At 44.5% G+C, this 24,245-nt stretch overlaps 1 protein-coding gene across 4 annotated transcripts in view; it reads right to left on the bottom strand.

The window, feature by feature from the left end:
• Positions 1–371: 371 nt before the first annotated feature.
• The window catches only part of LOC124048607 (zinc finger E-box-binding homeobox 2-like), a 96,343-nt gene continuing 72,469 nt past the window's right edge, over positions 372–24,245 (bottom strand). Inside the window, exons 1-9 of one of the 4 annotated variants that reach the window (XM_046369593.1) lie at positions 23,591–23,957; positions 17,175–17,447; positions 14,374–14,442; positions 12,393–12,590; positions 11,889–12,103; positions 7,747–7,855; positions 5,341–7,376; positions 4,701–4,878; positions 372–2,477 (exon numbers count right to left, since the gene is read on the bottom strand). In XM_046369593.1, the coding sequence (XP_046225549.1) occupies positions 1,891–2,477; positions 4,701–4,878; positions 5,341–7,376; positions 7,747–7,855; positions 11,889–12,103; positions 12,393–12,590; positions 14,374–14,442; positions 17,175–17,421 (3,639 nt within the window). In that variant the 5' untranslated portion in view covers positions 17,422–17,447; positions 23,591–23,957 and the 3' untranslated portion in view covers positions 372–1,890. Of the gene's footprint in view, positions 2,478–4,700; positions 4,879–5,340; positions 7,377–7,746; positions 7,856–11,888; positions 12,104–12,392; positions 12,591–14,373; positions 14,443–17,174; positions 17,448–23,590; positions 23,958–24,245 lie in introns of those variants that run through there. The other 3 variants (XM_046369565.1, XM_046369584.1, XM_046369575.1) reach the window with 3 other exon arrangements.

Raw genomic sequence — 24,245 nt, 5'->3', positions numbered from 1 at the left:
TTACTGTATGTGTCGCAATGGATAACTTTTCACTTCAACCTATGAACATGGATTGAGGACTGCCAATAGTAGTAATACTGGTAGCAATATATTGAGATGAGCATGCTGCAACGCATCTGTGCAAGGATTCGCTTCACGCTGTGTACCGCATGGTAGCCAGGGCACTAAAACAGGGGAGAAGTTGAGCCTTGCACTTCAACGCTCTAAGTTGTAGTGGAAAAAAACCCTGTATGCTGTCCTGCATCTACGTCATATCGCTGAGTTTGCCTAATACAAATTCTATAGAGATGAGACTGCTACAGGCCTACTCCTAAATGTTTGCAAGTATAAATAATCACTGTTAGATTGATAATAAATATAAGTCATTCAAGTACAAGAAGAATAACACGGCTTTATTCAAATTTATTTTGGCTACATTTATTCGAGGTCATTTCCAAGAGAAATAAAAAATTCAATAATAGCCTACTTAAGACATTTTAGGAATTTTCCATCAACACACCCTCTATCTTAATCTCTTTACCTGGATGACTAAAGTGGATTTTTTATTGTCAAAAAATACAGTGTTTTCACAATATTGTATCAAAAGTTCCCCAAATTTCGAATTTCCAGTAGTTTAAAGGAAATAAAATGATAAAAACAAATTTGACAATTTTAATAATGACTGTTTTTCCAAATACCATAGAGTGCTCTCTATTGATGATTTTCTCCAATAGTCAATGACAGAATCCTTTACTAAAATATATTTGTTGAGGAACTATAATACTGTACACTACAGTATGAAATAAATACAATTAGGAAATATAAAATGAGTCACATAAATAAAATGGCAATCTTAAAATTTGATTGAAATGTAATTTATGCTTGGGAAAAAAATCTACAAAAACAAAAGTAATGCTGAAAAAAGGTAATGAAAAATACATAGAATTGCACAAACATGTAAACTAACGAACTGCTGTCTCTATCGATGCTAATACTGACATAGGTACTTTGAAAAACTAGGTGAAATATTGATTTAATACTGAAGCCAGAGCAAAGATAATACAAGTAAACTCTGATTTTTACACTGTACAGGGATGGCACTTGCAGAAACGCACAGGTGAAAATAATATAATAATAATAATAATAAAAGGTTTGCATATAAGGCTTTCTCTTGAGAAAATAAAACATACTAAGTCTCTTGTCTGTCATATGGAGCCCTTCATATTTCACAATTCTCTATTTCATTCTGTCATTTCATTCCAGTCCATTTTAAGACAAAATCACACAGGTTTAAAGTTTCCTTCACATAAAGACATAAAATGGTGTGGTTAGTTTGCAGAGCAAAAGGGAGGGTAGAACCAAGGACATCACAGTAAGTAGTAGACAAAGTACAACACTGACGGACTGCTACCAAGTCTTCAAGCACGGTATAAATATACATAGGGGTTTTTAAATAGTTTTTTATTGATTTTTTTGTAGTGATTAAAGGGGCAGAGTGCAATTTCCTGGTTTGGGGTATGAACACAATAAAACACAAAGGTTAACAACATTATAGCACCACACAGCTTTTAGGCCTTATTTAACACTGTACATTAAAGACAGCTCCATTTAATTTGTTTATTATAATCATAATCATTATTACATCATAATGTTGATTCTTAAATAATCCCACCCAGCTTGTCATCTCAACTCTGATGTTGGCAGTCAGTCACCACATTCCATGAGTCCATCATTATGAGCTTCTGAGAAGCTACAAGTTGCTTGACTTAGCCACTGCAGTGCCCTTCTGAAAACAAAGCAAGTTTCATGTTTGCTGGAAGAATGGGAAAAGGAAATGAAACAAACCATCACGACAAATATTTTCTGCATTATTTTTTGGGGACTGACTGCAGAATTTATTTAATCTGCTTCCTAATGGTCTGACTTGGTGTCTCTTTTCCCTTCTGTTGAACTGTCATCCATCGAATGCGTTGCACCTTTCCCCTCATCATCCCTCGCTGTGTCCATCCTTCCGTCACCCTCGTCCTCTCCTTCCATGAAACTTCCCGCCTCTCGTCTGTCTGTCACCTCCTCATACGTCTCGTCCACTTCCCTCTGTCCTCGTCCTCCCCTCATTCCTCCTTCCGTGCCATCCCTCAGGATGGTGTCGCCCCCGTCCTCCAGCTGGTCCTCGGGGTCTGAGTAGCCCAACGGCCCCAGACCCTGTAGGTAGGCCCTCCTCATCAGTAGCTCTGTGGGCTCCATGGGGCCCTGGCCCTTGTCCCAGGCTTCCCTCTCCTCCGCCTCCCTCTCAGCTGCCTCCCTCTCTTCGGCCTCCCTCTTGCAGTAGGAGTAGCGGTGGTTCATGTGCTGGGAGTAGGAGCCTGAGTGAGAGAAGCGCTTGCCACACTTGTCACATTGGTATGGCTTTTCTCCAGAGTGCAGGCGAGAGTGCTCGATGAGGTGGTGCTTATGTTTGAAGGCCTTCTTACAGATCGTGCACTGGTGTGGTCGCTTTCCTGCGGAGACACAGGAGACAGGGGAGAGGAGGTGTTACTACAGTGTTACTATGGTTCCCTTCCCTAGAAACACAGAAAAACACAAAGGGAAAATAAAGAGTTATTCAGGAGAACAGACACGTAGCACACATGCAAAATTAGAGTGAATTTAGTCTGACTTGACACAGAATGTATTGATCATGTTATGTGTATACTGAGTGTAAAAGCATTGATATCATCATTATGGATTTCTTCATTCCCTCCATCATGGTGAAAATTATTATAGGACACAATAATGATAGGAATGAGTAATGTTGTGATAGTACAAATAAATACAAGTACATTTCTCAAATACATTTTAGAAAACAAAGCGTTAAAAGTAAACCTCAATTTATGGTTGACAATCTAACTTTAGAGCTAATTTGAGTTGCTGCTAGAAAACCCGGTGGGGAGTCAGGTGGAAATAAAACCCCTCACCACTCTATGATGGGCGGGGCCGGCGAGCAGCGAGCTAAGCCAGTGAACTCAGATGTTTCGAACACCAAGCAAGGTGAAACTGAAGTGCAGCCTGGCACCAGTGACAGCGTGTTCTCATGACATCATAGGTCCAGGTTAAAACGAGTAGGATTAGGCATCCTTCACGTGATGGTGTGACAGTTATATTTATAGGAGGAGGACCTTCACACCACTAGCCCCGTTTGCCCCTCTTCCCCGTCCCCGCAACATGCAGCTCCTCGCACTAAAGCTTTACTATAACTCAGCAGTGCTTTCGGAAATATATTCCCTTCTATTAGACAAAATGGGCCTCTCAAATGCAAGTTCAATCGGCCCATATAATAGCACCCTTCCAAAGTGCACATCCCACGCTCACATGCACAAACACCTCCCATCCTACGAAAGCCAGTACACATAAAGTACACACAGGCGAGCAGCCACGCAACAGAATGTACATACACACACAGACACACACACAGGCGATTCCTATCCTCAGATAGCCTTGGAATGCCTGCGACATCATCCATAGTTGGCATACTTTAAGTGCCCCCCCCCCCCTCGCCCTCCCCACCTTCCCTACAGTGGGACAAAAATAGAGGAGACAGAGAATTCCTCATGGGGCATTCCATTACAGGATGCTGAAAGAGAGGAGTCCCCAGGAGGAGAGGTCACATCTTTGAAGATCATTTAAAAAATAACCAAACAGGCCACACAGGCAAGCCTCCTATACGACCTGTCATTCTGTTAAATACCACCAGTGTCAGCGCAGTAATTCTCGTCCCTGTCACTGAAGGCACAGTATATACACTGTATGTCCCTGTGTCTTAACATACTAGCGTGATCTTTAAAAAGACAGTCTCTCTTGAAGCAGAATGTTTGTTTCCAAAATGGCCACTGGTCCTGTAACTTCTGGAGACCATATGTGTCACGCCTTGGTCATTGTATTTTGTGTTTTTGTTATATGTTTGGGTAGGCCAGGGTGTGACATGGGTTTATATGTTGTTTTTCGTATTGGGGTTTGTAGTATTTGGGATCGCGGCTGATTAGGGGTGTTGTATAGGCTTGGCTGCCTGAGTCGATTCTCAATCAGAGTCAGGTGATTCTCCTTGTCTCGGATTGGCAACCGTATTTAGGTAGCCTGAGTTTCAATTTGTATTTTGTGGGTGATTGTTCCTGTCTCTGTGTAGTGTTCACCAGATAGGCTGTAATAGGTTTTCGTTCCGTTTGTTGTTTTTGTATTTTGAGTTATTTCATGTATCGTTTCGTTTTCATTTATTAAAGATCATGATTAACAAACACGCTGCATTTCGGTCCGACTCTCTTCCTTCAACAGACGAACGCCGTTACAATATGATGATGTCATTTAGAATGCCTGGAGTCAGAATGACTACTACTATGGTGTCTGTGATGAATGCAATGATGCTCACTTCTACTTTTACCGAATGTTTATGTAACTGCTTTCATATCCAAACAGCCCACTATTCCCAAACCCCTTGTCAATAAGAAAGGAACACGTTAAAGTTCATGGATCTGAACACATTATAATGGAAATTATGAAAGAGGAGAGGAAAATAACTATTAAGATTGGTGGGGGGGGGGACAATGACGTGATCAAGAAGGGAAAAAAAGAGAGAGAGGATGAAATAACAAAAAAGGACAGCTTTCAAATGACACAAAACATGGATGGGGACTGGCACAAAGGTAAAGAGGGAGGTTGGGGTAAAAAACAACTGTCCAAATGTTATATACCTGTGTGTTCATATTTGTGTCTTAGGAGGGAACTGGTCTTCTGGAATGTTTTGTCGCACAAGTCACACGCGTACATACCACTTTCTGTCTTCTTAATCTTCTTCCGGGAGAGGAGGGATTCGTCTGTCAGGTCCTCCAGGCCTGACAGATAGTCCACAGTGCCGTCCAATAGCTCCCCCTATGAGATGAGAGAGGCATATTGTTCAATTGTTTGTAAGTAATCCACACCTGTCACCTAAAACAAAGACACCTTCTGCTCTGAGTTTGATCCCAAGTCTGGACAGGGCTTAGTCGTCAATCCGTACGACCTGTGTAAGACCCTTCTTACTGCCCAGGAGAGGAGACAATAAAAAGGGGAACATATGGGCTTTTTAAGTCTGTGTTGTGGATTTGATGTGTGGAGTGGACGCATATACAAAACAGACAGCCACAGTGCAAACTCATCTAATTACAGGAAATTATTTGACAAAAACACAACTTTAACATTTTTTTTTACTAATCTAAAACATTTAATTTGTTTGGTGTTGAGTGTAACTTTATCCATTAGATACTAATTTAAAAGGGCAAAATGTTTATTTTTAAGCTCTTACTAAAAATGGATTTAGTGAATGGACCTGAAACCACAAAAGGGCTTGCTTACCTGGAAACCTGCTTTCCGTTGGTACTTCCTCGACCTCTGTTGCATTTCAGCGAATGTAGCCGCCCCAGTTGCATAAGTGTAGGCCATGTGGGGCAGGAAGCTCATTGGATCCAGCCCTGGGTATGGCCTCAGGCCTGGGATGCTGGCCTGGGCCTGCATGAAGCTAGGCGGAGGGAATGCTCCATGTGGGGGCAGAGATGTGTACATGTGACCACCACCAAAGGGGTTGATGCCAAAGATGGGGCTGACACTCTTCTCCATCTGGTGTCCGCGGTTGCCTCTGTTGTCTCTCTCCGAGCCCAGGAATTCCTTCTTGATGTGGGCCAAGTCCATGGGCTCAGTACCCTGCTCCCGGCTAGAATGGTGGTGGTCACCGTTGCAGTCTGAGACGTAGCCGTTTGGTTCGAACCTCTTTTCTCCCAGTGAGATGCTGTTGCTCATCATGTGTTTTGGCAGAGAAAGGTCCAACGGTGCGTCCCCCCCATGGCCATCCCCTTCAGAGGCCAGGCTGTTTGGAGTGTACGAGCTGCTCTGGGAGTTTTTAGAAGAAGTGGAGGAGAGATTTAGAGGAGATGGAGTTCTGCTTCTAAGTTGGTTCAAGGGGTCTAGTGGTTTGTCACCCGTCTGCCTGTTTGCTGTAAACTGGTTGGCCTCTGAGTGTCTGTGGAGAGCGTCACGGTCACCGTTGGTGTTGCCACCGTGTAAATCAGCGAGTGCCATGATACGGTCCACGTGTTGCGCTGTGGACATTGGTGACCTGGTTAGCCTGTGGTGCCTGCGCTCCTCTGCACTGCTCCGCTCTGGCGGCGGTGACTGCTTCCTGGGGTTGGCATTGCCCTTGTTGTGTTGTTGTTGTTGCTGCTGATACTTCCACTGGGAGAACCACTCCTTGACGAACTCCTGCGGAAGGCCGACTGCGATGGAGATCTTCAGCAACTCCTCTGAGTTGGGTTCTGTGTTCATGGCGAAGTAGGCCTTGAGCACTGACATGTGGTCCTTGAAGGGGTTGGCGGGGCTGGTGGCGCCCCTCTCTGAAAGAGAGGACAGCAGGGACGCCTGCTGGTCTGAGGGGAACACTCCCCTGTGGCTGAGAGACAAGTCCTCGCTGGGCTGAAGGTGGTTGATCTCCTCGTTCTTCTTACACAGGTAGCGCTCATGTTGGTGCAGTGGGATGGGCCCTGGGAAGGTCTCCTTGCAGAACTGGCAGGAGAACGGCAGGAATGGAACCAGGTGGCTTTCGTGGTGCGACTTGTCCTCACGATCCGTCGAGTGGTTGAGCCTCTCCTTCTTTATGTCCATGTTGATCTGCCTCTTGGAGTCATCGATCAGGCTCTTGGCCTCGTTCACCTTCTCCAGGGTGTAGTCAATGATGCTCTTGGTGGGGCTGCCATGGCCCACCGCCTGGAAGCTGGCATGCGGAGAGGACAAGGCCAGCTTCTGTTCCTCCATCTGAGCCCCCAGCTCCTTCATATAGGCCCTGAGCTTGGAGATCTCCTCCGGGTTCCCATCCATCTTCTGCCGACACACTGTGTTGTCCACAATCTGGAGGACCTTCTGCACCTCGCTCAGGTTGTTCCCCAGGGACCCGTATCCCAGCAAGGGCAGGTCCAACCCCATTCCACCCAGGTGCTGCAGGGGGCTCTGGGATGTGCTGTGGACCCCCAGGGGGCTGCCTCCTCGGCAGGCTCCATTCATGTAGCCCCCTGGTCCTCCGACGCCATACTGGGAGGCCATCAGTAGCCGGTAGTCGTTTAAGTCCATTGGCTCTGCCTTGATGTCCAGGTGGCCCTGCTGGTCTTGGAGCCCCATGGGGCGGCCGTTCTCCAGCTTGTGGCGGAGCAGAGCCAGGGCGGGGCTTCCCGGGGAGGAGGCGGTGGAGTTAGGGGAGGAGCCAGCCTTGGCGTTGCCTCCTCCATTACTTACTCGTCCATTGACGGAGAACAGACCGACACACTTCTTGCTGCTTATGTGGGAACTGTAGGATCCGGAGTGGGAGAAACGCTTCTTGCAGTTGGAGCACTCGTATGGTTTCTCGCCTATAAACGATAAACAGGTACATGAATCTCAAGTTACTCCATTTTGAATGCTTGCAATTGGCTGGTAGTGAAATAGCTGAAGATTTCTTTCAGTGTGAAAATGTGAATTTCTATATCTATTACACGTCTATTCAACTCTTGTCTTCTTGAGCTATGGCCTCATCCATATGGCGGAGTTAGTCAGTTATAAAACAGGTCTGAAACAGTGAGCTATTATAAAACAGAATGACTCATTTACTGACAGAGGCCAAAAAGGAACATTATCAATTTTACTCTTATGGCATGAGCCCTCTCTGTCATCTAGCCACAGTCACATGAATACATTTTAGAATGGTGGGCTGATGCCGGCTTGACTCATTTTAGTACCTACCGCTGTGAATGCGAAGATGCTCCTTCAAGTGATGCTTGTATTTGAAGGCTTTTCCACACTCAGTGCATTTGAACTTGCGATTGCCGGCCCCTTCACTCAGCAGCTGGGGCTGTGGAGGAGATAGAAAAGAGAGTTTTCACATCAGTGCCACCTAAACGTGTTGTGTAAGTGTGGGAGTCACAAATGAACCAGGCACTGGGTGAGATTTCAAGGTAGCTGGCCTTGAGAAGGAATGTAATGAATTTGTCGTAGCTTCAACGGTAGGCTACCTTGCAACACAATAACCCTCCGTCACAAACGTTAACTACATCTAACTGCATAAGTATTTTTTAGGGTTTTACATCTGAAATGGTTTAATAAAAATGATGAAGCGTGCAAGGAACTCATAAATCAATTTTGAGAATAGTGTGTGGGTTGAGTTTTTTGTGTTCTGTTCAAAGGTAACTGTTTAGTGTAGGTGCATTTCCTGAAATTCAAATGAGTGCAGATAACAAATAAAAACAGCATGTAGAGAGATAAAGCCCCACAAAGACCGTTATGAGAAAGATGTGGGAGGTTTTCATGGTACAATTTCAATGTAAAAAAAAATCCCTTTTCACTAATGCTTGCTGAAGAATCTATATATCGGTGTGTTATTGTGTTTGTGTATGTGTGTATGTATGGCAGCAGGTGACATTTCAGGTTAGAGCATGTGATTAGAGTTAGACGACTGAATGTGGCTTGAAGGGGACTACATTGTGAAAATGCTAGCGATCTGAAAAAAATGGGGCCAATGACTGATGTGGTAGAACCTGCCTTCATAACCAAATGTGTGAACAATTACCCCATGCTAAAAATAAATTCCATTGCACACGGAGGATAAGCAGAGTAGCACAATTGACATGTTTGCACCAATGGAGCAGAAGGGCAAAAGCTCGCTTGATCTTGATTTTCAGTATGAATACAGACCGTGAAAGCGGGGCCTCACGATCCTTCTGACCTTTTGGGTTTTAAGCAGGAGGTGTCAGAAAAGTTACCACAGGGAACTCAGTCGCACTCAAATGGAAATCCCTCCACAGTCCGGTGCACCAAGGTAGCATAGTCATAATGACCTTCCATAAGATCCTTTCTTTAACTCTTTTAACTGGAGAGGAAGTACAGAACTAAACTAACACTTAAAGTCATTTGAGGATTATGATACTGCAGATCACTGGGGGGAAATACCATCTGCTCTTATTTAAGCCAGTCTGAAGGGGGGGGGGTCAGGTGAGGGGGGTTCATATACATATGTATATACTGTACTCTACAACATCGACTGCATCCTTATGTAACACATGTATCACTAGCCACTTTAACTATGCCACTTTGTTTACTTTGTCTACACACTCATCTCATATGTATATACTGTACTCGATACCATCTACTGTATGCTGCTCTGTACCATCACTCATTCATATATCCTTATGTACATATTCCTTATCCCCTTACACTGTGTATAAGACTGTAGTTTTGGAATTGTTAGTTAGATTACTTGTTGGTTATCACTGCATTGTCGGAACTAGAAGCACAAGCATTTCGCTACACTCGCATTAACATCTGCTAACCATGTGTATGTGACAAATAAAATTTGATTTGATTTGATTTGATTTGGAGGGGGGACTCCGGGAGGAAGGAGGGTGCTTATTTAAGCCAGTCTGAAGGGGGGGGGGGGGGGGTCAGGTGAGGGGGTGGAGGGGGACTCCGGGAGGAAGGAGGGTGCTTATTTAAGGGAATCGGACTATTATCATCACTATAATTGGACAATTGTAATGATTCCACTGCTTATTTGCATGGTCCGTCAGAAGAGACAGTTGTAGGTTCTGTTTTATGACAGAAACAAAGGCCTATACTTTTGGTTTTTGGTCTTTATGTTTACAAATTGCTGGTTGTAAATGCTTGTACTTGTACTGATTCCCTGGTTAAAATCAAAATACAAAATACAAAATTAAACTTTATCCATCACACGAATCGGTAAACAACAGGTGTAGACTAACAATGAAAAGCTTACTGATGGGCCCAAACAACTCAGAGAGAAAGACAATAGAGAAATCGAAGAATGAAACACGTATTAAAAAAAGTCATATTTAAATACACAATCAGTAACTGTCACACCATGATCTGGTTCACCTGTCCTTGTGATTGTCTCCACCCCCCTCCAGGTGTCGCTTATTATCCCCGGTGTATATATATCTCTGTGCTTCCTGTCTCTGTGCCAGTTCATCTGGTTTGACAAGACAACCAGTGGTTTTCCTTGCGCCAATCTTTTCCAGTCTCTGTTTGTTTCTAGTCCTCCTGGTTTCAACCCTTGCCTGTCCTGACTCCGAACCCGCCTGCCTGACCACTCTGCATGTTCTGACTACCAGCCTGCCTATCCCCTTGTACTGTTTTGGACTCGGATCTGATTTCTGACCCCTGCCTGGCCTGACCTCCAGACTGCCTGTCGTCTGGTGCTGTTTGGACTCTGACCTGGTTTATGAACTCTCGCCTGTCCCCGAGCTGCCTTTGCCTCCTCCCTTTATTAGAATAAATATTGTAGCTCTGCCATCTGCCTCGTGTTTGCATTTGGGTCTCGCCTTGTGCCCTTATAGTAACGATTACTAGGCTGTATACACGGGGTACCAGTACCAAGTCGACATGCAGGGGTACGAGGTAATTGAGGTAGACATGTACAAATAACTAGGAATAAAGTGACAGTGCTGCTACTGTTTACCTATCTATAAAACTGGTACTTAATAAACGCTATGCTCAGTGAAAGAACTGCGTATTGAACCATAGGAAATGGTCCAAATCTCTGCTACTATGTATGAGTGCTCATTTCTAATCAAATCTGGTCCACTTCTAGCAATAGCTGATGTAAAAAGTCAGATGGCCTGAGGAAGGCAATATGCTAGCACACCCCACGCAGGCCTCACTAAAGAAAGATGCAACACAATGCAGCTGTGAACAAGCCGTGTGGGGGTCTGAAACAGGGTGGGGGTCTGAAACAGGGTGGGGGTCTGAAACAGGGTGGGGGTCTGAAACAGGGTGGGGGTCTGAAACAGGGTGGGGGTCTGAAACAGGGTGGGGGTCTGATGCAGTGTGGGGGTCTGAAACAGGGTGGGGGTCTGAAACAGGGTGGGGGTCTGAAACAGGGTGGGGGTCTGATGCAGTGTGGGGGTCTGAAACAGGGTGGGGGTCTGAAACAGGGTGGGGGTCTGATGCAGTGTGGGGGTCTGAAACAGGGTGGGGGTCTGAAACAGGGTGGGGGTCTGATGCAGTGTGGGGGTCTGAAGCTGTGTGGGGTTCTGAAGCTGTGTGGGGTTCTGAAGCTGTGTGGGGGTCTGAAACAGGGTGGGGGTCTGATGCAGTGTGGGGTCTGAAGCTGTGTGGGGTTCTGAAGCTGTGTGGGGTTCTGAAGCTGTGTGGGGGTCTGAAGCTGTGTGGGGGTCTGAAGCTGTGTGGGGGTCTGAGGCAGTGTGGGGGTCTGAAGCCGTGTGGGGTCTGAAGCTGTGTGGGGGTCTGAAGCTGTGTGGGGGTCTGAAGCCGTGTGGGGTCTGAAGCTGTGTGGGGGTCTGAAGCTGTGTGGGGGTCTGAAGCTGTGTGGGGTTCTGAAGTAACTTGTTTAATGTGAGAGGAGTAGAGGATGACAGGAAGAGGAAAGGAGAATACTAATTCACTCAAGAGAATATGATTCTCCATGCAGAAGAAAAGAGCATCCAGTCACCATGAGGAAGCCATTAAAGCCATTATAATTAACACAAATCTTAAAAGGAAAAATAAATTAGTAAAGGGCAGTGACCTAAAATGATACTGTGTGTTTCACCCAGATCGTTGATCGACCCACACAACGACACAACAGTGTGAAGGAGATGAGATGAGGAAAGAAAATAGTAAAAGAAAAACAGAAAAACATCACCCCTCTGTCTGTCTGTCTGTCTGTCTGTCTGTCTGTCTGTCTGTCTGTCTGTCTGTCTGTCTGTCTGTCTGTCTGTCTGTCTGTCTGTCTGTCTGTCTGTCTGTCTGTCTGTCTGTCTGTCTGTCTGTCTGTCTGTCTGTCTGTCTGTCTGTCTGTCTGTCTGTCTGTCTGTCTGTCTGTCTGTCTGTCTGTCTGTCTGTCTGTCTGTCTGTCTGTCTGTCTGTCTTACCTGATCGATCCCTGGCTTGTGCATGGCCATATGTCTCTCCAGCAGTGTTCGGTGTGAGAAGGTCTCGCTGCACAGTGGGCAGGGTATGCTCTCCTCATTCTTCTCATGGCGGTACTTGATGTGCTCCTTGAGAGATGTCAGCCGCTTGTATCCCCGGTCGCAGTAAGGACAGGTCAACAGTTGGGTGAAAGCATCTGGAGTCCCAGGTGACAGTTCTGTATAGGGGAAAGGAGGAGGCGTTGTCATAAGGCCAGCCAGTAGACCTTGATGGGCAGTATGCCCAGGTTGTAAACAGAGGAAGTACAACAAGCAACATGATTATCTCTGCTTCACAAAGACTCTATGTAGAGTCACCATCAGCTTACACTTGAACACAGACTACCCATAAAAGTCTGTCAGTAACACTATTGGGGACAAAGGCACAGGGTGGAAGGCCTTTAATGCAGCTTCTGAGACTGCAAATAATCAGAGATTAACTGTCAAATGGATTTTATGGATTCTCACCGTTTTCGTTTTCGTCTTGCCCAATGGTTTCGGGAGTTCCGAGTCGTGTCACTTCCTCTGGGGCTTCTGGGTAGATGATGGCGGTGTCGCCACGCTGGAGGTATTCAGCGATGCTGGCCGAGAGGCCATCACTCTCCTCCAGTTTACTACACTTAGTGAAGTAGTCGTCAAGCTCTGACACCCCATCCATTCCATTAACTGTATAAGATGAGGAGGAGGATGGAGAGGGGGAGGAGGAGAGGGGGAGGGGGAGGGGGAGGAGGAGAGGGGGAGGAGGATGAAATGAGGAGGGGAGGAGGAGCAGAGGGAGGAGGATGAAATGAGGAGGGGGAGGAGGAGCAGAGGGAGGAGGAGGAGATGGAGGGGGAGGAGGAGGAGGAGGAGGAGAGGGGAGGAGGAGGAGGAGATGAGGATGGAGAGGGGGAGGAGGAGGGGGAGGAGGAGGAGGAGAGGGGGGAGGAGGAGGAAGAGATGAGGAGGAGGAGGAGAGAGGGAGGAGGAGGAGTTGAGGAGGAGGATGGAGAGGGGGAGGAGGATGGAGAGGGGGAGGAGGAGGAGGAGGAGGGAGGGGGAGGAGGAGGAGTTGAGGAGGGAGGAGAGGAGGAGGAGGAGGAGGAGGAGGAGGAGGAGGAGGAGGAGGAGGAGGAGGAGGAGGAGGAGGAGGAGAGGGAGAGTTAGAGAAGAAGAGAGAGGAAGACAAATGAGAACACTGGTCGGTCTCCATTCTCCTTCCCCCATTTTGAGATGTGCTGCACAGCTACATTATATTGGCCACACAGGGAAACAGACTGGTCTCTAAATGTGATGAAGGACACTGGGGGAGGGAAGCATTAAGCCACTACTTAGAGGGGAGTATATATTTAAGTTACCGATAATGATGCCATGTAATGGCCTCGACAAAGAAAAATAAGAGATAATTTCATCATTAAGTGATGTTCACAACCCATTTTAAAGCTTTTAGACATTTTAACTTAAATATTTCCTAGTGTAACAGGTAATTGGTTTAAGTTGCAATTAGATTTTCTGGTTTACAGATCTCACTTAGAATTCTCTCTCTACATAATTTAAAGCAGAGATTTGATTATGAGTAAGAAGATGTGAGGCTATATCTGCCAAACAGTCAGTGTAGGTGTAATGGTACATCAGGTGTCTAATGTATTCACCAGCTGATTTAACAAATCAGGGCAGTTAGTGTGGCTACTGTTTGCTATTGGCTTATGTGTTGTCTGCAGCTGTGACACAGATACTGTGTATATTTTTGTTGTTGAAAATATCCTTAAAACGAAGGACACAGAACTGTCCCCAAGAGGCTTGGATCCCTTGAAGTTACGTAAGGCAAGATTGTGTTGATAAAAATGTTTAACTGCAAAGACATTGTGATTCACTGCCAGGACAAACTACAATTTTAAACCAATTTGAAAGTACGTGAATCAAACAAATGAGATTTAGGTCAAAATTCAATTTTGTAGCTAGATGTGATTTGTGCTGCGCTCTCACTCAACCTGCAAATGTTTGCTTTGCATTTTCTCTCGTGGCCCTTGACTGTGTGTTTGTGTTTCCTATTAGGTATATCACCTGCTGCAAGGGGTTATAATCATGTCTCTTCCTAGTGTGTTATATATAAATATTTGTCTTTTCTTTCAGGGGTTAGATCAGTTTTAATATTGCAGATAGATTGTAGCTTCCATCAATGTATGTGTCTGCATCATTTACAATCCCCCATATATTGTTTTGTATGCGGGGCTCCTGAGTGGCGTAGCGGTCTAAGGCAATGCATCTCAGTGCCAGAGGCGTCACTACAGACCCTGGTTCGATTGCAGACTGTATCACAACCGGCCGTGATTGGGAGTCCCATAGGGCAGCACACATTTGCCCAGCTTCGTTAGGGTTTGGCCGGGGTAGGCCGTCATTGTAAATAAGAATGTATTCTTAACTGACTTCCCTAGTTAAATAAAAGTTCAATAAAGAGTGTGGAAGTCACCTGTACCACTTCCTACAGAGTGAAGAGACCCCTCTGGCACCAAGGGATCATATTCATCCTTCCTTTCATCTATGAAGGAGAGGAGAAAAGGGCTCAAAAATCAGACAATCAACTGTGGCTATCACAGCACTCAATAAACTGAAGTATGACCATGGTTTAACACTTGAGGCAAAGTCAACTAGAATGCACATGCTACCCTGACAATTCAGTTAAGTACCTCTTTCCATTCAGCCACGGCTTGTAATATGAATGTATTTTTCTGATAATGAGGGACAGGCAGGCGAGGGGTGTACATATACTGTGCCCATTGTTTGTTCCTCCTGGCCCCAGTCATGTGACTCCTCAACAGGAGTCACAAGAATCATACGCTTTCCCTCTTCAAAGGAGGGATATACAACACCCCTGCCTGCAAGCAGGGGAGGTGGGGGTGGGGACGAGAACAGCCAGATTCACCCCCCCCTCTTTCATTTACAGCAGGTTACTTTTCAAAACCTCCTTCCTCATGAGCAATGTGTCATACAGGAACCTGATGCTGTGCCTTTTTATACCAAAATAGTCTTGCTATGAGTCAAATGAGTCACAAGGTACTATGCACAACCTATTGAGAACATGTCAACATAGGATCAATGTTTATAGTCGATTGGCTTTGTTGAAGGTAGCTATCCTACTTCAATTTCTAAATATTGTGGATGAAAACTATTTTCTTTCTCATAATTCCAAGATGAAATGTAATGAAGAAGCGAGGTCTCACACTTCTCCCGACAATGTTTCGCCCCAGAACCACGCAGATAAAATGGCGGTGCTGCATGTTTCAGAGAACAACTGCAATAATGCATGCCTCTCCTGATGGGGAAACCAAGTGTTGCTTCCCTTCGCCTCAACTTCAGAATCACTGCCAGACTTTACAGAATGAGTTTCATTCAGCCAACATGGGGCTTTTTGTGGGTTCCAGGCCTCAGAGTAAGGACAAAGACATGTGAGTCACGCCCTGTGTCTGTCGTAGAATCTAGACACTGTTCTCAAGTTTCATTCTATTTTCAGTAGGCCCCTCCTTCACTACACTTACAGTACTACTTGCACTGTATATGAAATCTGAAATATAAAATGGAGGCTCTTTGTGTTTTTCACTCAGTCGTCTTTTTTTCCCTAGAGAGGCAGAGGCAAGGTGGCGTGTACAGTAAATGAGCATTTCTGTTATTTTTTGTGGTAAATCTTGATTCGATCCTTTGTGCATTCTCGATGTGACTCAGTACCTGGAAGTGACATCCGAGTCTTTTACATCTGTGACCTGAGTGAAATGAATATATCAAATATGTGGGTTGTCTATCTCTCATCTTTCATCCGTTTACATATAAATGTCAAATGCCAGTTGAATTCAAATCAAATCATTCGGCAAATAGCTAGGTTAGCATTAGCTATAATGGACTGTAGCAGATGTGCTAATCTGGCATTGATTTCTTTTTACAGCTTTCTTATAATGATCATGATAATAATGATTCTATACACATATGCTCCCCATATCAAGGCTCTTTTCATTTACATTTCGTTTTGGACCGGGTTCAAATTTTCTAAAACTATTTCCCAGTCCCTCATATTTCCAAATTCAGCAGCGCAGCTCACCACCAAGTCATTAACAGAGACGGATAGTCAACGCAGGTCCATTTTTTTTTACACTTTAAAAAAAACAGTGTGTCTCGCATGAGTTTTTCTCTGCACTCTGTATCTGTCAGGCGGCCACAGAATGGGGGGCCTATTAAGCATGTAAATGGGCGTCATAAAGCTCAGAATTTCATTTAGGGATGTTAATGAGTCCTGCAAAAGCCTGGCTCCATCTTTAACAATCCCGTTTGGCTTCTAATTAAAAGTATTTGTCTTTGCGGCCCTGGCGACACCAGTGGTCCTGTCACTGATGCAGATGAGTTGCAAGAAGAGGGGGGAATGGAAAGGGAGCAAAAGAGAAAGAGAGAGAGGGTGGGTTGACAGGTTTTACATGCGCTACTTGCTTCTCATTGGTAGCTCTGCCTGTATGCGGGAGTTAGAGGCTCCGTTGGGCACAGCCCACTAAACTGAGTAATTATAAGAGTTACAATTATGGGTCAATGAGAATGAAAGGCTGGCTGTTTCACAGCGCTTCATATATTGAACTAAAATATTGTGACATTCTCCTCTGCCGACACTTTGAGAATATTGAACTGTTTGGGGTTGACTTTATTCCCCTGAATGTATGTGAAACCAATGAGGAGACAATGCTTTTACCGAGCCAAGACAACAGAGAGAGAAACATTGATGAGACAGTGCTTTAATAACAAAACCAAGACAAAAGAGAGACGGAAAGAGGGGACAGAGAACGGTCAGAGGTCAGAGGTCCTAGAGAGTGTGAACAGTCATACAGAGATGAGTATGGGAGTGAGGGAGGTGGTTTTGCGATGTGAGCCTGTAAAGCAGCTAAAGTGCTGACTGTATTTCAGCAGCATTACATCTCACTAGAATAGAGCACTGTGTTAATCTTTACAATCTCCTGTCAACCTCACAGAGATCCGGAAATTGAAAAAATAGACAGAGTAGAGAACAAAGCCATTTCCCAGGCTCCAACTATTTTAGCAGAAACTGAAGAGGTGAATATACTGTACTATTATGAGTTCTGTAATTGATATACATAAGTGAGGTGTGTTGATTGATTTACTGTCAAAGCACTTTGTAAAAAAAAAAGGCTGATGTAAAAAAAGGGTTATATAAATGCATTGGATTGATTTGGCTACTGATTTATATTGTGCAGGTGTTGACCTGATCAGATCACTCACCAGTCCCATTGAGGTGTCTGTGTTGGTTGTCTCCCAGGCGACAGGCGTGGTGGTGGCTCTGCCGTCCGTCCCCGCCCTCTGATCCCTCTGCTCCACCCCTGTAGGACAGCAGGGCGTGGCCCACCCTGGGTGATTTCTCCAGGTTAGGCACTCTGCCTCCGGCAGGGATACCACCCTCCTCCCCATTGGTCAGGCAATTCTCCTCTGAGAGCAGCTTCTTGTCATCCTCTTCTGTCTCAGAGCTCATCTCCACCACATTCTCATATGTCAGCACTGCAAGACACAAACAAAGAGACCCTGTTAGGTTTCTAAAACATGGTAGGAAGGAGAAAGTCGCATTCCTGCTTTGAATAGTTTGGGGAGCTTTTTATACAGACCAAACAACCTAGGAAACAAATGGACAGCTTATAATATTACATCCCTAAACCTTGAGAAAAAAATGTGATTCAGGCTGAACTCAAGGGCCTTCACGGTAACCTAGAAACATGTCCACTTTGATGGAGATGAAAAATACTCTGATAAAGGTGCATGAGAAAAGCAGACATAGGCCCAAAAGAAAAAGAGGGAGGTGGGAACAAATAATATAAGAAAATGTAAAAGCCATGACATCATGGGAACTAGGCGCAGGAAAAGGGGCCCTCGGGGATAGAAAATAGAGCACAATTTTCAGGTTCATTTTGAGTTCTGTGTATGCCTAATAAAGCAATATTTCGCAAAGCTTTCATGCATGTTATCTCTGGAGGGCGCTGCCAACTCCAGATAGCGAATGGGAAGTGGCTTAAAATGATGTGTTTTTGAAGTCAATTGCTTGTTTGGGGATATTATTTGGTTCCCCTCAACAGTTTTTGAAAACCATAAACCTTTACATCCCAACAGCATACCATTCCCTCACACGTTCCCATGGAAGAGAATAAAAAATATTTAGTTTTTTTATTTTACTTTTCCCCTTTGGGTACATGGAGATTAGGCATTGAATATCTGTTCATAATATGATCTTTGTCTGACTGTATGGTTCGGCACTTGCCTCCTGGACAACTGCACAACAGGTGCAAATGAAAAAGGGTAAGCACGGTGGGCTGAAATCTGCTGACCCGGGCTGAATTCCAAGAGCAGTGGAGGGGGGGGTGTAGGGCGTGGGACAAAACCCTCTTTAATAAGAGGTGTGACCACATGGATTTAGGGGGGATTCAGACAGGGTAATGCCCTCTCCGATCAAAAAAGAAAAGAAAGAGAGATGGAGAGAAAGAAAAGGCTGAAAAGTGAGACGTGAAAACACGTTGTGTGGTCTGGGTATATGTTGGATATAATATGATTTCATTGAACAGCTTAACCTCGCGCTCACCCTCACACACCCTCCCTTCTTTAGTCCCGCCACTACAGCAACAGCAGTGGATTTGCCTTTTCGCTGAATGCAATATATGCCCTAGTGGTCCTTCTGTAGCTCAGTTGGTAGAGCATGGTGCTTGTAACACCAGGGTAGTGGGTTCGATCCCCGGGACCACCCATACGTAGAATGTATGCACACATGACTGTAAGTCACTTTGGATAAAAGTGTCTGCTAAATGGCATATATTATTGTTATATATTATTTAAAAATATATATATTCTGAGCTAAGAGCAGTTTGGGAAAGACCAGTGACAAGATCAGCTAGCATCCTATCCACTTAAGAAATGGTGTTTTTGCCATCTAGACTCGAGCGCGTTATGATGCCACAGACAATATGTAGGCACATTTACTTTAGGAAAGGATATTATTCAACTCATTTCTTCCTGGAAGAAGAGAGAGAAAGATGCATGCTTCCCATTCCTAGAATAACTCACCGGCCAACAAAGATAAATGTCTACGGGGGAAACCACGAAGACGACTGTTTGTTTGTTACTTTACTTAAGTTGCTCAGATACTTGGCCAGTGTGTGGCTGTTTTGCATCTGTGTTGCGGTGGGCGGTAGGAGGACAGTAACCTCCCAAACAAAAGCAATTGATTGAACTGTTTGTCTCCATGGTCACATGGTCTAGTAGTGTTACAGGACTAAAGCTACAGGCTAAAGACTACAGAGCCGGGTTCCTCTCTAGGTTTCTTCCTAGGTTCCTGCCTTTCTAGGGAGTTTTTCCTCGCCACGTGCTTCTACATCTGCATTGCTTGCTGTTTGGAGTTTTAGGCTGGGTTTCTGTACAGCACTTTGAGAAAAGTGCTTTATAAATACATTTGATTGATTGATACAGGCTGGTATCTCAGTTGCTGTGTGTCTCTAAATCAATACTTTTGGTTGGAAATAATTTTCGACATGCTACCTATACGTACAAGCTGCCATTACTCTTGATGGTAGTTAGTAAACCATTTTCTGTAGGTTTGAGTTAGGAAAAGCAAGTTATAACAACCCTGCCACAGAGAGAGCCAGGGAGTGAGTGTGCTTTGTCTCCGGTGACATCATTGATGGAGCGCCACCCTTCGCTCCGTTTTGTCGCACCTCCATTGTGTGTGGAACGCCGCCGTTCCGACCTGCTGAACTCACAGAGATCCATTGTCTCCACCCATCACCTATCCATCGATCGATTCATTGTGCTCATTCAAGGATCCCGAAACAAAGCAGCAACAACGCTTGCTATTTTCATTAGACTGCTCTCTCTCTCTGCCTTTCCCGCTCTCTGTCCCTCTCTCACTGCCTCTCTCTCGCTCCCTCTACTGCTCTCTCTCCCTCTCTCTCTCTGCTGCTCTCTCTCTCCCTCACTCTCTCTGCCTCTCTCTCTCTCCCCTCTCTTTCTGCCTCTCTGTCTCCCCCTCTTTCTCTCCCTCGCTCTCTCTGCTACTCTCTCCCTCTCTCTCTCTCTCTCTGCTTCTCTCTCTCTGCTTCTCCCTCTCTCTCTCTCCCTCTCTCTGTCTGCCTCTCTCCCTCTCTGTCCCTCTCTCTCTCTATTTTCTCTCCATCTCTCTCCCTCTCTGTGTCTGCCTCTCACTCTCCCTCTCTTACTCAGCTCCCCTGAATGAGACATGAGCTTAGAGTCAAACTTTTGGGGGTCTCTAAATAATCTTAATTTAACCATTCACCTATTTCTTTAAAAGGAAGTGGTTATTTTGAAAATAAAACCACCCCCGCCTCTCTATAATGGTTTAACCCATTTATGTATACATGGCTGCACAAACCGTCTCTCTGTCCATGAATGGTGCAAATTCTATAGAGGAGGCGCTGTCCACTCAGTAGTGCTGAATTTCAGCCTTAACTGAGCTCTCTTAATATAATAATATATAATATATGCCATTTAGCAGACGCTTTTATCCAAAGCGACTTTCAGTCATGTGTGCATACATTCTACGTATGGGTGGTCCCGGGGATCGAACCCACTACCCTGGCGTTACAAGCACCATGCTCTACCAACTGAGCTACTTAAAAGCATAGATTTTCCAAAATAGCCTATTAGTCTAATCCAATTCATTAGATTTATCCGTTATTTTATCATTGTTTGCTTTTCTCAGTCAGCTGTTAAGAGCGCTCATTTCTTTGTTTTTCAGGTGTGTGTGGGTATAGGTGTTCTCCATGGCCACAAGAAGTCAACCATCTATTTAACTTTATTATTTTCTATCAAAATGTGTTTTCTTTCCTGGATCAGCTGATGATGGTCGACAATATCACTAGACAACTAGACGCGCATCCAATCCATCCAGCTAGATTTTCGAGTTCCCAGTTGTTTTGTTACGCGAGATAAGCAGTTTTTTCTGAAACCTGGGTGTGTTCATATTGTGTAAAATTGCCTCGGCTGAGATGGTAGGCTACCAGCAGTAGTGCAAGCCAAGTCAAGGGTAAATACAGGTGAACGCTGTTTACCCACTTTTTTTCAGAAATTTGCATTGAAAGTATAGGGAGCGTACATTTTTTTCACCACGACCCGCAATCAGAGTTTAGCCTCTTTATTTAACACACTAGGCTAGATCACTGGCTACAAGTAGGCCTATTTAAAGCTCATGGTAATACACACTGTAGCCTAGGCTAGTAAATGAACTGTGTGTTAGGGTGACTGACCATGAAGTTTTTTCCTGTGACTCTTCCGGCCTCAATTTCATGTGTTCCGACTACAAAGACAGTCAATTTGTCAGCAAGACGAAATCACCTAAAGTCATTAGGAACACTTTCTGGTGTTTTGTTAACAGATGTTCATTTACATTCATCAAATGTCGCAAGAGCACACGCAGTGCACTGTTTGGATAGTGGAGTTATTTCGGAGTGGATGAACATGCACAGGTAGCCTACATTTTATAAGTTATTTTTTTTGACAGTCAGATAATATAATGTCATTCATTTCTACTGTTAGGTGACATCTTTACTATTTGTCCCATAAAAAAGAGCCCCTCCCCCCGTAGGCAGCGTTCCAAGCCGTGCTGTGTTGGCCGTCACAGACACACCTACGCCTGCTAACAGTTCCATCTGAAAATGATCACTGAGTCTCCATCAGAGTATCATGTTCATGTTGCTGTCCGAATCATCTCTTGTATTTATCTCAACTCTAACATTATTTCCCCTTGCTTCCAGCCTAGCTTTTAGTTTGGTACAGGGGGGTTAATATAAGCCTAGCATTTAGTTTGGTACAGCGGGTTTAATATAAGCCTAGCATTTAGTTTGGTACAGCGGGTTTAATATAAGCCTAGCATTTAGTTTGGTACAGCGGGTTTAATATAAGCCTAGCATTTAGTTTGGTACAGCGGGTTTAATATAAGCCTAGCATTTAGTTTGGTACAGCGGGTTTAATATAAGCCTAGCATTTAGTTTGGTACAGCGGGTTTAATATAAGCCTAGCATTTAGTTTGGTACAGCGGGTTTAAGATAAACCTAGCATTTAGTTTGGTACAGCGGGGGGTTAATATAAGCCTAGCATTTAGTTTGATACAGCGGGTTTAAGATAAACCTATCATTTAGTTTGGTACAGCGGGTTTAATATAAACCTATTATTTAGTTTGGTACAGCGGGTTTAAGATAAACCTATCATTTAGTTTGGTACAGCGGGTTTAAGATAAACCTATCATTTAGTTTGGTACAGCGGGTTTAATATAAACCTATTATTTAGTTTGGTACAGCGGGTTTAATATAAACCTATCATTTAGTTTGGTACAGCGGGTTTAATATAAACCTATCATTTAGTTTGGTACAGCGGGTTTAAGATAAACCTATTATTTAGTTTGGTACAGCGGGTTTAAGATAAACCTATCATTTAGTTTGGTACAGCGGGTTTAAGATAAACCTATCATTTAGTTTGGTACAGTGGGTTTAAGATAAACCTATCATTTAGTTTGGTACAGCGGGTTTAATATAAACCTATCATTTAGTTTGGTACAGCGGGTTTAAGATAAACCTATCATTTAGTTTGGTACAGCGGGTTTAATATAAACCTATTATTTAGTTTGGTACAGCGGGTTTAAGATAAACCTATCATTTAGTTTGGTAAGCCTTGCTGTTCTGCGTGTCTGAACTCAGAAACAATGTTTCAGTTTAGAATTGTGATCTCTGTAATAAGTTAGTACCGTACATAGAGTGAACGGTGCCCAGACGAGACAACTTTTTTTTGAGCAAGTCGAAATCACTCATCAACGTCAATTGTCATGGACATATCCAAGTAAATGAATGAAAGCTCTAACAAAGAAAAAATGCAGCTAGGTTCATTGTTTGACGTGACTGAGTTAGCTGAAGTTGGCGAGCTAGCTAGTGACACGAACATTAGCTGTCCAGCCTGCATTGCAACCAATTTGTTTAGAATGGACGACCTGACGGCTCGGGTCTGTAGCAACATGACCAAAATAACTAACAACAAGATTTTGGTCCGGACTATATTTTCTGGTGGAAGAATAAAATTGTATGAATTGACTTATCAAATTAACGTTTTAATGAAAATATATAATTCATTGTTAAAAAAAAAATGTCAGGCTGAACAACGCCATTTACCTGTGACTGTATTCATGATACAGCACAGCCTCTTGTGGCTTATTTAAGCAATGAGGCATGAGGGCGTGTGGTGTATGGCCAATATACCATGGCTAAGGGCTGTCCCTATGCGTGACGCATCACGGAGTGCCTGGACACAGCCCTTAGCTGTGGTATATTGGCCATACACCACAAACCCCCTAAGGTGCCTTATTGCTATTATAAACTGGTTATCAAAGTAATTAGAGCAGTAAAAATAAATGTTTTGTCATACCCATGGTATACGGTCGGATTTACAATGGCTGTCAGCCAATCAGTATTCAGGGCTCTAACCACCCAGTTTAAAATACTTAAATAAACCCCATCCTAATTTGAATACAGTACAAATCCACTAAATCCTATGAAACAGACATCCCAGTATCAATACTATTAATACAACTGTTTGTTTCAATATGAGCTAAATGCTTTGAGGAGCATGTAAATGTGCCAACTAACAGGTGCATACCATACCTGTCACATATCATATTAATTCCGTAAAAGATAACCCAGTCCACATCATCGCCTGTCCCACAGCGCGTCCTCAGGCTCTGCAGAGACCACACCTGCCCTCTCCTCTCCTGAGGGAGGCTTCCTTCCTCGTCGTCCATTTTAAACAGCCCCGCAGTTCAACAGACACATCAGACAGAGCCCTTGCATATGCCATGAGGCGCTAGTATCTACTCCATACAGTCTCTTTCTCTCTATCTCTCTTCCTTTCTCTGTGTGGCTCTTCCATGAAAAAAGCCATGTTTGATATGTGTTTGATATGATCATAAAAATAAATAGACATGTTTCAGGTCTACTGCTGGCTCCAGGTGATCTGCACGCTCTCCTCTCTCTCCTGTCTGCCGCTACCACTGCCTGGATAATGAGAGATGAGGTGGAAGCTACCGGAGGAAAACTGCTCTCTCTGTTCTACCTCTCTCTCTTTTCTCTCTCTCTCTCTCCCTCTGCCTGTGAGTGGTGCAGATCACCTGAGCGAACAACTGGAGGGGAAAGGGGAGGGGAAGGTGGAGGGGCAGGTGAGGGGGAGAGTGGGGGGGGGGGAGGTGGAGGGGCAGGTGAGGGGGAGAGTGAGGGGGAGGGGGAGGGGGAGGTGGAGGGGCAGGTGAGGGGGAGAGTGAGG

Source organism: Oncorhynchus gorbuscha, linkage group LG01 (assembly GCF_021184085.1).
Source record: "Oncorhynchus gorbuscha isolate QuinsamMale2020 ecotype Even-year linkage group LG01, OgorEven_v1.0, whole genome shotgun sequence".
Classification (NCBI taxonomy): domain Eukaryota; kingdom Metazoa; phylum Chordata; class Actinopteri; order Salmoniformes; family Salmonidae; genus Oncorhynchus; species Oncorhynchus gorbuscha.
This window is presented reverse-complemented; position numbering and strand designations above follow the sequence as displayed.